At 44.7% G+C, this 14,570-nt stretch overlaps 1 protein-coding gene across 3 annotated transcripts in view; it reads right to left on the minus strand.

Annotated features, from left to right (window-relative positions):
• Positions 1–14,570, minus strand: part of LOC135398660 (uncharacterized) — a 78,211-nt gene that overhangs the window by 28,028 nt on the left and 35,613 nt on the right. For all 3 annotated transcript variants that reach the window (XM_064630060.1, XM_064630047.1, XM_064630053.1), the window contains exons 6-10: positions 12,638–12,810; positions 8,748–8,961; positions 4,348–4,529; positions 1,918–2,032; positions 1,408–1,547 (exon numbers count right to left, since the gene is read on the minus strand). In XM_064630060.1, coding sequence (XP_064486130.1) covers positions 1,408–1,547; positions 1,918–2,032; positions 4,348–4,529; positions 8,748–8,961; positions 12,638–12,810 — 824 coding nt within the window. The remainder of the gene's footprint in view (positions 1–1,407; positions 1,548–1,917; positions 2,033–4,347; positions 4,530–8,747; positions 8,962–12,637; positions 12,811–14,570) is intronic.

The following is a 14,570-nucleotide window of genomic DNA, read 5'->3' on the forward strand; positions in this document are numbered from 1 at the left end:
CGCTGGCACTTTTCGTTAGTTGGAGACGTGAAAAACAATGACTATAAGACACACGATCGCGGTACCATTATGAGCGTAATGTTTTATTGTTCGTTTGCACCTCTGTTTTATGCCTCAAACCAACAGGACATAATGAACCGCTATCAACAAGGAGCATGCCGTGTCCGAAGCAGACGAATTTTCCGTAGCGAATGAGAGCACGTTTAACGTTTGACGTCACATTCAATGGGGAGTGGCTTGTGGCTGGAGCGCGCGAGCCTCCCGCCACGGAAGCGATTTTATAAATCGAATTGCGCTATAACAAAACATTGTTCAGCCGAAATATTTTACGAGAATAATTTTTACACATTGCTTGACAAATTAAAAACGGTTTTTAATTGTCATTCCATTGACAATTGCCACTGACATTCCATTTTAATTGCCATTCAAATTTCCTTTCCATGCTCCTTTAATGGCGCAATTTGATGTAATGCATGTCAAGGGTAGACGACGGATGTTGAGCGCATTCCGGAATTCCCTCTCTGGAAACGCCACTTGGACAAGGCCAATCAGTGAGCGCCCTTTCACGCGGACAAGGCCAATCAGGGAGCGTCACAGAGACTTTGGCGTCCGATCAGCGGTCAGGAGTGATGGCACGTCGCCATCACTCGTTGTACATCGCAGGTCGTACAGCGACTATCCTTGACTTGGCTGACCAAGAGCGAGGGAGGCTCCGCCTCCAAATGGCGCACCAATAGGAGGACTCGGGAGGCGGAGCGCCATTTGGAGGCGGAGCCTCTCTTGCGCTTGGTCAGCAAAGTCAAGGATAGTCCCTTTCTGGATACGATACTCCCTTTAAGGGACGACAACAGGCGAACATGCAGCGACAGCACAAGACTTGTTAATTCATGTTCGTCCATCCCTCAATTTCAAGGAATGTCACCGCGTCCACCTTTGCTGTACTTCAGGACATTGTCGCAGGTAGAACGTGTTTTTGTGTCAATAGGTGTCGTTATCACTGCTTCGGGTTTGTGCCTTTGTACAAGTACTGTTGACGCAACATGCCGTAGAATTAAGGTGCTTGAAATATTGGAAGTTGGGGAGAGCTTCCTTACTACAGTTGTCCAAATCTCATGTCTTTTATACTTTCACCATTTCATGGCACTCTAAGCGTTTATCTCCTAACACAGCCGTTCAGTAAGATCCCTTTGGGCAAATCTCGAATTGTGATAGGAAAATGTGACGACATCCTCCTCTGTATAGGCAACACCAATATGCGCAAGATATTCGTATTCACTCTAAGTTGTACCAGTTCGGCTGCTCAACTATTCATGAAACGTGAAGCTTACAATTTGCTTTGAACGCCAGATCCAATAAGACCTTACAGAGCATGTGCAGTGTGAAATCGTGCAAGTTAAGCAGACGTACCTTGACCTCTGCATTGGGTAGCATGCTTGTCTTGTACGACATTAGTCAGGTAGACAAAATCGTCCAACTCCTTCACTTTCATTCCGCAACCAGTTGATCGTCGAGCCTGCTGTACACAACTGTTGTGTCTACCCAGAAACCTGCATGACAAGATCAGGCCTGAGCTGCAGCGCGGGCGAACATTGATTTACATAGAACGGACACTACACTCCCAGAACAGAGCTTCGTCGCACGCTCCTAGCCAACCGTCATTCCGAATGACATCGTTCTGTCCCCTGGTTGGTTAAAAACGGGAGGCGCACGCCTTTTTCAGACACTTATGCAGTTATGTTAAGTGTCACAAAAAGGCATGAGCCCCGCGCTTTCCACAAATCAGGAGCGATAAAAGTATCATTTTGTGCAACGTGGGGAAGTTCTGTTTTAAGAGTGCACAAGTTATTTGGTACCACGTAGGTTTATGACCGCGTCGCTACTGTTGTTTCACAGCGCGCGCGTTGTGTCTCTCCTTACATGCATGCCTGTGTGTTGTCTTTGGCAAGCGCGAAGCTCGAGAAGAAGTTGACCGTGCAGTAAGAAAAGAGCTTCACCAGCTTCCGGTAGGAGCATCCAGGAGGTGGAAGGTTCTCTGATAGGCAACAAAGTTCACTTCTTTAGTTCAGCAACACTCATGTTACAATGCCGCAGGTACGAATTGTGATCCTCACAGGAGGCCGTGTCTACCATTGCTTTTACCGAAAGCTTCACTTATGATGAGGGACAAGAGCTAGCGTATAAAGCGTGCTGCTCTAATCCGCTAACCTGGCAATGGTCTGTTTTGAGAAAAGAAATTGCTCTGACCTTGTAATCTAGGTTGCCACTATGCACCGGCACATCAGTCCGCTGCACCACAGACCCTTAACGCATAACATACACAACTGAATCACAAGGATACCAATATCTTTTGATTTAACATAGCTTAATGCAAAGTGTGGGTACAACGGAACGCCCTGCAAAGTATCGTACAGACCCTATACGGATAAGAGATAAACTGATGTTCTGAGGCTGGAACAACAAAGAAGGGACAGATACAAACAAGCCTCAAATTGCCTAAGAAATCAACGATGAAAGATGAAAGTCACTGAAAAGGTTAGCCAGCTGTAGGGATCGAACCCACATCTTCTGGATTGCCGGTCCAGGGCTCTACCAATTGAGCTAAGCTAACACGCCTCTCCAGTCTGAGTGGCTGGTTTGTCGTCCCTTCAGATGACGCACCCCGAAAGCCACTGGAGAGGCGTGTTAGCTTAGCTCAATTGGTAGAGCCCTGGACCGGCAATCCAGAAGATGTGGGTTCGATCCCTACAGCTGGCTAACCTTTTCAGTGACTTTCATCTTTCATCATCTTTCATCCTATACGGATGTCGAGAATCTGGCTCTACCCCTTCACCCTCTACGGCACAGAAACCGGCATTGACCTATTGATTCCTCTAGTTCATGCTCAGTTAGCTCTGGTGTATAGCAAACGTGTCATGCTGTTACATGTGGTCCACACTGGAGAGTCCAGTGGTCTCTTTGTCATCGCGACCAAGTTTGCGTGCGCAGAATGCATTCTGCGTTACGGTACAAGTCATAGTGCCAATTAATTGCTTTATTTTTTCATACGCTCGTGGTTACTTTTCACTACTCGCTTCGGATGCCGATGTACTCTTGTGTTTGGGAAAGGTAATCACCCCTGGTACGGTAATCACCCTTTGGCACTGGTTTGGTGCTGCGTGACCTGCGCGTCGGGAGTGCTTAAAATGACGATGCAGAAAATGGGTCTGTGATGGCTGAAATAAGTAATGTATAGTACGGTGTCTCTATTTAGTCGTCGTTGTTTTTGTCTTTCTGCTTCGACCTCCTTCATTTTGTATTGCAATACACTACTGTCTTCCCGAGGTGTGTGCGCTTCTCCTGCATGCTTCCCTCTGTGCAGCGAAAGTCCGCTTCACAGGACATCTCGGGCTGGCGGACGCTTTGTCTCGTTTCATATTTCTGGAATGCATTCTGCGACAGATAAAACAAAAACGAAACTTGTCTACACCTAATCCACCGCAAACGCGCACTATGATCAGTGTACGGGCTTCATCGCTATTCTGCCTAAGGCCCCGCCCACATAGGTTAAAGGATTCCATCTGCTTGTTTTGTTTGTTTCTTTGGGTGTGTGTGTTTTCCTTCTTGCATTCTTGTTTAGCTGGCTCCCTCCCCCCTCTTTTTTTTTTTTTCTTTTCAACTTAGCGTGGTTGGTACCGAAGCCAAAATTACGAATGGCACTACAAACTGCACAAAGTAAGGAAGTAATAAAGTTCGCAGCGCCTGCGTGATTTTATTCCAGTCACGTTTTGTTTCGTGATGTTCCTTATCTCCGTTCTTCGATGTTTTGAGTATTGTGGAAATCACTACTGTTCATTGGTTTCCTGGTGCACTTCTATTAATATTGTGAGGTTTCGGCAGTACTCCGATAATGGGCGGCGCGCTATTGACGGTACTTTCTTTTTGTGCACCTGATTGAATAATCTCCACCTAATAGTATTTCCAAACAAAACGCTGATACGTTTATAATTATATTATAAGCATCTCGTTTAACATTTCACGCACATGTTTCCAACCGTCGTTCTGGGATCATGATTACGCTTAAAACTTAATTCTTTAAGTTTAATAAGTTTTTAAGTTTAACTTAGTTTTAATTCTGGACTGTCGCTTCCAAGGAACTGCGCATTTGGAAGCAAGCGTTTATTCTGTCCTAGCCAACTCTTCTGCCTTCATTAACAAAAAACAAAAACAAAAAAAAATCGTTAGACAAATTGAGCTATCATCTACGTCGAGGTTATCAACCTGTAAATCTCTACTGTGCTGGTGTGTGGCGATAAGCACCGTACTTACAGTACCCATGATGAGCACGCGAGTCGCATGAGGTTATCTTACGCCTGCTGAAGTAGGGATAGGGTCCATTCTTGTTCAACGGAGCGTACTGACATTCGATCTTCGTTGGCTCGCCCACGAGGATGTCTTGCATGGTGAGCATCTTCTCACTGAGGTAACTAAAGTTAGGGCACTCCTTGTTTTGAGTGATTTCCAGAGTGCACTCTTGAAATTCCTTCACTGCCCTGAAAAGGAAACGAAGCGAATGGCTCAGAGAAGGCTGATAAATATCCTAACACACATCATGATTTTCAATTGTCATTGAAATGTGTGCATGTGCGCGTCAGTGTGGGACGCAAAATATGGTAAAGTACACAAATGTCGGCCCTGAGAGTGATGGGTTGTACTTGAAGTACCAAGTACTCAAGTAACAGCTTAAGTACATTTCTTAGTACTTGTACTGTGCTTAAGTACATTTCAGACTTTTTGCGTTGTCCTGCACCTAAGATTCTTTTTCTAGTAGTTTCTCATGAAGTATTTAAGTACCCAAGCGAGACTCCAGACAAAAATAACAAATACTAAATTTGTGCGTTGAAGGAGCACTTCTGAAGAACAAAGACCACTGTCAGGAGTCTTGAAATGTTGACAAGGAACTACAGGTTTTCCCGGCGATTTTAGCTAGATTAATCCCAGTGCCAAACTAATTAATCCAGGTGCCATTTAAATTAACCCGAGTGCCATACAAAATATTCCAGGTGCCACTCAAATTAATCCTATATAAATGATTGGGATGGTCGACACTTTGCGACAAAGGTGGTAGGGTCAACTACGCGGAACCCAACTTTTCGCGACTCACGTATGTCAGAGTTGCATGACATGACACATACCCACTATTGTGGGTTATGGCAACTGTTGGCGACAACTTTCGTCATGCCGAGTATGGCCTGACCTTTTAGGACTTCACCATGTTGCTGCTGTATGGAATGGTGACTTACGACCATTATTGATTACAAAACCGTTTTGCCACAATTTTGATGAAGGCGGTTATGGCATGACTTTTTGGAACTTCCTCATGTCATGGTTGTTTAGGACCATTATCGACTACTACTACGCCGATTTGGTGCAACTTTGGTGATCCTGAGTGCGGCGTAACTTTTTGCCACTTCTTCATGTCGGAGCCGTATGGTGTAGTGCCTTATAATCATTATTCACAACTACACCTTTTTCTGGACAATGTTCCGGAGCAGGCAATGGCGTGACTTTTTGGGACTTCCTCATGTTAGAGCCATATGGCAGGCTGGTCTACGACTATTATTGACTACTCTACCTTTTTGGGACAATTTTCGTGATGCCATTTTCGGTGTGATGGTATGGTCGTAAACCATAACTGATAATTGCGCCATTTTGGAACGAATTTTGTGATACGGGGTGTGGGTGACTGTTCGGGATTTCGTCATGTCACACCTGTGTGGCGCGGTTATTTACAACCATTTTTGACTACTACATCTTTTTGGGATAATTTTCGTAAAGCTGGCTACGACGTGACCTTTTGGGACTTCCTTATGTCGGACCTGTATGGTATTGTGGTTTATGACCATTATTGTCCCAAAAAGGTGTAATAGTCAATAATGGTCATAAACCACCATACCATAATGCTTCGACATAAGGAAGTCACAAAAAGTAACGCTGTAACCAGCATTACGAAAATTGTCCCACAAAGGTGTAGCAGTCAATGATGGTCATAAACCACATTACCATACTGCTCCGACATGAGGAAGCCACAAAAAGTCATTCCTTAACCAGCATTACGAAAATCGTCCCAAAAAGGTGTAGCAGTCAATAATGGTCATAAACCAAAGTCCCAAAAAGTCACGCCGTAGCCAGCTTTAGGAAAATTATCCCAAAAAGGTGTAGTAGTCAATAATGGTGGTAAATAACCGCGCCACACAGGTGTGACATGACGAAATCACAAACAGTCACGCCACACCCCGTATCACAAAAGTCGTTCGAAAGTTATGCTCGTAAACCACCATACCATCACGCTGGAAATGGCATCACGAAAATTATCCCAAAAAGGTAGAGTAGTCAATAATAGTCGTAGACCAGCATACCATACAGCTCTAACATGAGGAAGTCCCAAAAAGTCACGCCATAGGCTGCTCCAGAACATTGTCCCAAAATGGTGTAGTTGTGAATAATGATTGTATGGCACCACACCATATGGCTCCGTCACGAGGAAATGGCAAAAGGGCACGCCGCAGTCGCACTCGGCATCACCAAAGTCCTCCCAAAACGGTGTAGTAGTTGTCAATAATGGTCCTAAACAACCATATCATACAGCTCTGACATGAAGAAGTCCCAAAAAGTCACGCCATAAGCGGTTTCGCCAAAATTGTGGCAAAAAGGTTCTGTAGCCAATAATGGTCGTAAATCACCGTTCCATACAGCTGCGACACGGTAAGGCCCTAGAAGGTCACGCTATGACGAAAACTGTCACAAACAGTTGCCATAACCCAAAACAGTGAGTATATGTCATGTCATGCAACTCTGACATATGTGACTCACAAAAAGTTGGGTTCCACGTAGTAGACCGCACCACCTATGTCGCAAAGTGTCTACTATTCCAAGCATTTATATAGGATTAGTTTGAGTGGCACCTGGATTATTTTGTATGGCACTCGGATTAATTTAAATGGCGCCTGGATTAATTAGTTTGGCACTGGGATTAATCTAGCTGGCACTTGGATTAAAATCGCCAGGAAAACCTGTAGTACGTTGGAAGGGGCCATGAGGACACTTCCTTTTCGTTGATTACAAGTGTCAAAGCTGGAAGTTGGTCTTCCACTGACAACCAAGAACTTATCCCGCAATTTCGAATTTCAGCTTCAGAGCGAGTCGTGTCGCTGTACAGCTCGCGGTGTTCATTTGCCACCTGAACACTGTCGCACTCTATCGAACACCAAGCCCTGGCCGATGGCGAGCATTGGTATGCGCTCCAGTTTCACTCGCGACAATGAGAGTATCGTGTTCACCTCATTACGATGTTCACGGATTATCTGCGGCATGCAAAGACGTGCGCGTGTTGTGATCGGCGATCAGCACCAGGGCGATCGGAAGCACAATGACTTGGGCTTTCCAGTTCTCCCAATGTACGATTCTATTGCTTTTTTATTTTGTTTCCTGCAGTGATAGTTGATACACACTCTATTTCAGAATGTGTGATTGGCATTTAAGTATTAGGTGACGATGTAAAGCAACAGGCTGAAAGGCACACATGCTTTTGTTTTTCATTTTGACATTTCGAATTTACATTCTACCTTTTTAACAGGTCACATCGATTACATAGCTGCAGGTAACAAACGCATTTAAATATGAAGGCTACCATTGCGCTTACCTTCCCATGATCCTGTTTAAAATGTGTGGTATCTCAAAAAGCAGCAATGGATGTTCATAAACGTATAATGTGTGTTGGCTTGTGCCTTTTCGGTCAGAAATTTGTTCGCACCTTATACCCGAAGCTTAGCATCAGAACAGTATACACTATAAGCAGAGGGACCACTGATTCTGGCTCAGTCGGGATATATTGTTTTGGCCTAATCACAGCACAGCTGATTGCCTGTGCGCATGTTGTCCACAATTATGCTGACAAATTATGCCATGTGATTGAGTTCATATTCACAAGTAAGGACTTAAACAGCTGGGCTCATAGTACTGACCAAAAATGATTGCTGAAATTTTGCTTACAAATCAAGACATTTCTACCAAACAGTGAAATGCATGGGGATACAATAAATTGGCAGTGTACTTGATGACTACTTTAAAATAATGTGCCTAGTGCTTTGTGCTGTACTTTAAATACACTTGCAATGTAATACACTTTAGTGTACTAATGATGCCACATACTCGGTACTTTAGGTACAATTCTGAGGTACTTGGCCTATCACTGGTCGGTGAGCATACACGCTAAAAAGCAGAACTTCACCACCTAACACGCTCCTAGCCAACCAGCACTCCGAATGATATCATTCTGTGTTCTGATCTGTTGAAAATGGGAGGAGGCGCCTATCTGGTACACATTATGCATGCCCCAGATAGGCACCTCCCCCTGTTTTGAACAAATCAGGACACAGAATGATATCCTTCGGAATTGTGGTTGGCTAGGAGCGTGCTATGTGGTGAAGTTGTGTTTTAACAGTGCACTGTACGCAGTGATACTATTATCGCTTCTGATTTGAGGAGATAGTGATGAACGTCTTTTTATGACAATGCCCCAAAAAAGGAGTACGCCTCCCATTTTCAATCAGTCAGAAGAGATAACCATTTGTGATGATGGGTGTTTATTGAGTGTGGGCGGCTAAGGAAGGACGAGGATCGTTACTGTTATCAATTGTGCGCATAACGCACTTGCGTGTTGCGTGTCTGTTCATTAAATGTAGCGCATAGTTCGTTTTCATAGTTCTTACGTGCACAGTTCGTCTTCATCCGTGTTTGCAGCACCTTTCGACCTCGTGGCTTGTGTGGGCTGGCCCGTGACGTTGGGGAGTCCGTACTCAGTCCTGTGCCTTGCGAAGTGCCTCTTCCATATTACCATCTTCCAGAGGAAGTTAGACCCGCAAGTGAAATAGCGCCGCAACGCTTCTTCTACCATGCACTCTCCCGTCTGCCTCATCATCATCACTGGGTAATCAAAATGAAAAAGAAAAAATTTTTATCGTGAGCGATAGACACTATTGGTGCTTGAACATGTACTTTGAACGTGTACTTAACAACGGGGCTCCCTGTGGGAGGAGCATGTAACTCCAAACAACTCTCCTGCGAGACCATTCCCTCGAGACTGATATATTTCCCAGTTATGCGCGTTATTCGTATTTTGTAGTGACAGCCGCCAGCCGGCCGAGACTAATGGGGAGGAGTAAGCAGGAGAATCTCCTCATCAGGCCCGGCTTGCATGTAAATTGTGCGAGGAACCTAACCGGCTTTGCAACAGGTTTAATCACGTGCTGAAGCCCTAAACTTCCAGCTCGTGCAAAACACAAAGGTATTATCCGCAGAGGGAATAACCAAAGCAATTCGTTCAAATTGGTCAGATCACGTGAACATGGCGGCAAGGGAACTCCCTCGTGATGTCACAATGTCGTCACACTGACATCCCTTTCTCTGCGCGGGAACAGCAAACCGTTGAGAGAAATATTAAACGAGACTCTCAAATTACCGTCGGGTTCATCGAACCGTGTAAATTCTGATGATTTACAATGCCCACAAATTATACCGCTCATATAGGCGAAAGGTGAAGCAGGGATTCATTAGGAAATCTACTATCGGTGGAAAGAAAAATCTACAAATTCATGTCTCGAGAGCGAACTGTCCGTTTAAAAGTGGTAACTGAAACCACCCCGCACAAGTAACGAAAACATAGAATGAATACTTGGTCCCATGGCATCTACAGCCACTTCTGTCTATCCGACACGATACTTACGTTACCTCCTTCAATTCCATTGGCTACCAAATACATTTTAGTATGTACTCATTGACATGAAAACCCACCTAGTAAACTCACGGGGTAGTTGATAAAATAAGACGATTGGTTGACAACGCTGTCATTTCCACAGAACTGCTTCGCTTACCAGAGGTAACACAACGAGGAGTAAGGAAATAGCCACATGGTGGTCGTTGAAAAGGTCAGCCTGGTTCAGTTCATTCGCTTTGAAATTATATTGCCCAACTCGACTGCTAGCCAGATGCAAACGCCACACACGTAAAATCTACATTTAGGCCGGTTTCACACTACCGTATTTGTCGTCCGTTTGCTTCGAAAATACAAGCTGAAGGTAATCGAGCTCCGTAGATTCCAATACTCCCGTTTTGGCTCCGTTAAAAGAGGTAAGAACTATCTATAGGTATTTAGTTACGGGTGTAATAGGTGTAATATTGTTTTTCTACGCTTCGTTATTCTATTTACAATTTATTGTTCAATCCCCCATAACGTGTGCAGCGTTAATATAAAAATGCACTTTTTTTTATACGAGCGAGTAGACGTACCGCCGTCCAGGTACCTCTATGCATTGTTACGTCATTTGAAGAACTATAGCACCCAATCAGACGCCAACTCGCAGGTACACATAACGTTCTGCCATACACTCTTAAGGGGGGGGGGGTCGAAGTAGCTTGCCGTTGGTGGCCGCACTCAAGTGTGCATCGTCACGACTATAGCAAAAAAAAAAAAAAAAAAAAGGAAAACAAGAGGGGGAGAACTTAAAAACGAACTTCACAACAGAGCACGCTCCTAGCCAACCATCATCCCGGGTGACAACGTTCTCGTCCCTGATTTGTTGAAAACCGGGAGGCGGCGCCTATTTTGTAGCTATAATACCTTACATAATGGCTACATAATAGCCTCCGCCTCCCATTATCAACAAATCAGGAGCGAGAACGTTGTCACTGGGGATGATGGTTGGCTAGCAGCGTGCTGTATGTGGTGAAGATACGGACCTATCAGATTCATCTGTACAAAAGGTGTCACCACCTCTGGGAGGCCGACAACGGCGAGCCCTTTCACCAGCATACCAAAAGGTGCCGCAGCCAACAAGTTCAAATTGCCGTTTGGAGCCCCTTTAAAAACACTGCCGAGAAAAAAACGTTAGTGTGAAATGGGCCTCATACGACACCGTAGCGTTGACGTAAATCATAGTAGCGAGTTTTAGTCAGAGAGTCGAACCGAAACGTTTATCGGTTCGGTTCGGGTTTAGGTTCGACGATAACGGTTCAGTTCCGATTCAGCTCTGGAAAGCAACTATAATGGTTGGAACCGTTTTTTTTAACGGTTCGGTTCACAAACCGGTTCTGGGGCCACGCGTGGGAATGAAGCACAACGGGCAGGTTAAAGCACACTTGCGTTTGTGTGGTACAGTGTTTGAAGCGGGCAGGAGGGCGTCAACGGTTGTTCAGGATTTTGAAAGATTTGGCGCGATATGAAAGACAAGATTAATACCGGCCCAATACAGGACCCATATTGGACCCCAAAGTACTGCCTTTAGTTCCGTATGAACCGTTATTTGAATCAGTTATACCGGTATTCTTTAGCGGTTCAGTTCCGGTTCAGCTCCAAGATGGCGTCGACTGTTTCGGTTCGGTTCATTTCCGGTTCGACCAAAAATAACGGTTTTCGGTTCGGGTTTGGTTCAGCTCTCTGGTTTAGTACATCGAGAGCAATAAAGGAAGTTATCAAATCCAAGCTTAGCAATGTGATGCCACCTGCTTGAAAGAAACAGGGCGATTTTCTTAGCACGTTTTCGGAATATGAGTGATACAAGTTAGGAGTTGATTTTTATGTCGAACTGAAGCGTTCGATGGACCGTGGAGCACTAGAAGCCTGGAGCTGCTGCACGTAATGTAGAGGAAGGATATGCAAAGCTGATTGCTACGCATCCTATTAAAAATAATTATACTGGAATTTTCGTGCAATATTTTACATGAGGAGCTTGAACTCCATTCGCGAAATCGGTCGTTATAGCAGCTGTGTCTGCCCAGGTATCTAGTGAACAGCAGTCCTGTGCACCAAAGCTGATTTTTTTTTTTTTTTTTCCTTTCATGGACGCGCATCTTACTTCAACTCATTTTCGCTGCAGTATTTGAATACTCGTCAACTTTTTGCACCAGTTGTACAGCACAAAGTCAAGCTGGGAGATAAATCGTTCCATACTTTAAAGGGTCACTAAAATGCAAAAACAACTTATTCTCAAGTGAAAGTTCGTGTTTCAATTGGTATAATGCAAGAAAAATTAGTTCACACAGCGCGACCGTTTAGAAGAAAAACGCAATGAAAACAGAGCCGTCTTTGGCGGCAACGAATGGGCTCCCCAGGAGGCAAAGATTGGCGGCATCCAATGAAACAGCAGGAGAAGCGCGCGCATGCATGTCTTGGGCATGTGGATTTGGAACGAGTTCGATCGTAGTGTTCCGTATATTCGCGGAATGATGCGCACTGTTGCATTTTTCAACACCAATTCACTAAATTGTAGCCCACAACAGTTCTCGCGAATGTTTCACTGACAACATTTATGTTCACGTCCTTCGGACAGCGACGCCAGTCCGCTTGGCAACGCGCACTATGTTTTTCACCGGGACTGCTCCATGGCACGCGCAGTATGGACTAAAGCCAGCGATGGATGAGCTGAAACGACGTTCACTGCTTCGCGCGGAAGCAAGAAAGAGTCCGGTATAATTTTGATTGTAGCTCCGTTACGGAATCGAAGTTTTTAATTATAATAACAAGTGCGAAGTTAACATAGCGTGTGACGTAATTTGAAGTGAAGTGAAGGAATAATCCTGTAGCTGAGTGAAACAAATACGGTACCATTGCTTTTTACGGGTAATTTCAGGTCATCTGTCACATTGTTGCAGATCGAGGCATACTTGTGCATCGAAACGTCCACGAAGTAATGAATGTGACTTTGCAGGATACTGTCATTGGTGCAGTTTGTGTCCTCCAGTGCAGATGATCCGCATCTTTCGTAAGTTTTCAGGAGTCTGCGATGAGTACAACGGAGGTTTCATTAGGCGCTGTAGATTAACGTTAGAGGCCGTGACATTCTCAGATGTTGCCTTCTAAATAAGCTACCGCAGCCGTACTGCATTAGTTGTATGCACTCAATCAACAGCTATGCATGCAGGGATTTTCCCAGGATTTTCATCTCGGCGGGAGTAGTGGGTTGGTATCCCATATGGCAGTGCTTCCCAAACTGTGGGTCGTGACAAGATGGACGGGGGGACTTGAAAAAGGGACAGCGACAGTTACAAGTCACTTACCGAACTTTGGGCAGGATTGGCAGGAAACGCTCTAGAGTACTAAAGTCACCCTTCCCTTTGCCACGACATATACATGTGCGAACTTGGTTTACTGCGGTGACATCGAGAAAAACAAAGTGCAACTCGAAGCTCAACGTCGAGCCGGAACCGAGAGTTCTTCCGTCAAACTCCGCCCTCGTTTATAACAAACTGAGTTCTAACAAAGGAGCTCTAACAAACAAGCTCTAACAAACAAGCTCACTATAGTTATTTATCATTCCTGCTTGCGTGTATTTGTTCCTCTTTTTGCCTTTTTGCAATGGTTGCTATCCCGGCGGATTCACACTGACTTAAGTGTCAAATAAAATATCAGCGTCAATTCTGTGTACCCAATTTTTGTGTCCACGCACTGAAATCGTAAAGCTTGTGGCATCGCGAACAGACGGGAAAGGAGCGGGAGGTCGCCACGCTATATTTTTGTAATTTTGATGGCTAGCAGTGTAGCAGAGTTTGGGAAGCATTGGCGTAGGGAATGGGCGTTTGGAGAGCGAAGTACTCCTTTAACACAATGTTTGGAAGACACTGAAGCCTTTATGGGTGCCTAACCTGAGGCATATAATGGGGTCACTCCACTCCAAATGACCCAGAGGTGCCGCTCGGCTCCCCTGGAATTTTATGTGATTTTCTGGTGCTTCCTTATGACTCGCAAAGCAACAAAACATTGGTCTTTGATAACGAAATTGAACTTGATCGGATGCAGAGCGCCTCAAAGATGTAGTGCTTGGCGAAAACCTATGTCGCTTTGAGCAGAGATTATGGCCCACGTAAGGCACGGAGTATATTAGAAAGCGTCTCATTTGATAGGGGAGAGTTTATTTTACCATATTTAAGCAATTTTCACCATCGCACGCGACGGGCTCGACGCTTGTTGCATGCACAAAATTTCCAAAGTCTGTGCTTTTGCAAGATAAAGTTCTGCAATTTCTTCCTCAAAATTTTTTGTCGAATAGCCCCCGTGTTTTACTAAAAGCACAAAGAATCCAGTGCCTCCGCGGATGCACTGTAATCCACAGTGAAAAATCGGGAAGTTGTAAAAAAATCCACAAAATGCACATTTTAGTCCGAAAAATTCGGTGTGAGGAGGTCGGGGTAGAAACGTGATCAAGGTGTCATTCGATGCACCGTCCTCCTAGCAAGACGTAGAAAAAAAATCTCAGAGGTACTTTTCGCTAAACTCAAATAATATTTTTTTTTAATTGAAGGTAACTTCACAAACGTGTATGCCCGCTGCGGCCCATCATAGCGAAGGAACAACTGAGCAGGTCACACACAAAACACTAGATAAAAAAATTAAAAAAAAAACTAAGCGGTCGCATTATTGAACAGCAAATAACCGTAGCAAACACGTGTTTCCCTCCTTCGAGACCCGACGGTTGTGCAGTGCGCGCTCATCAATCTGCCCATCTTGTGCACAAATGAAACTTTTAGTTCAAACCGACAAG

The sequence above is a fragment of the Ornithodoros turicata genome, chromosome 1, assembly GCF_037126465.1.
Source record: "Ornithodoros turicata isolate Travis chromosome 1, ASM3712646v1, whole genome shotgun sequence".
In the NCBI taxonomy this organism is placed as follows: Eukaryota; Metazoa; Arthropoda; class Arachnida; order Ixodida; family Argasidae; genus Ornithodoros; species Ornithodoros turicata.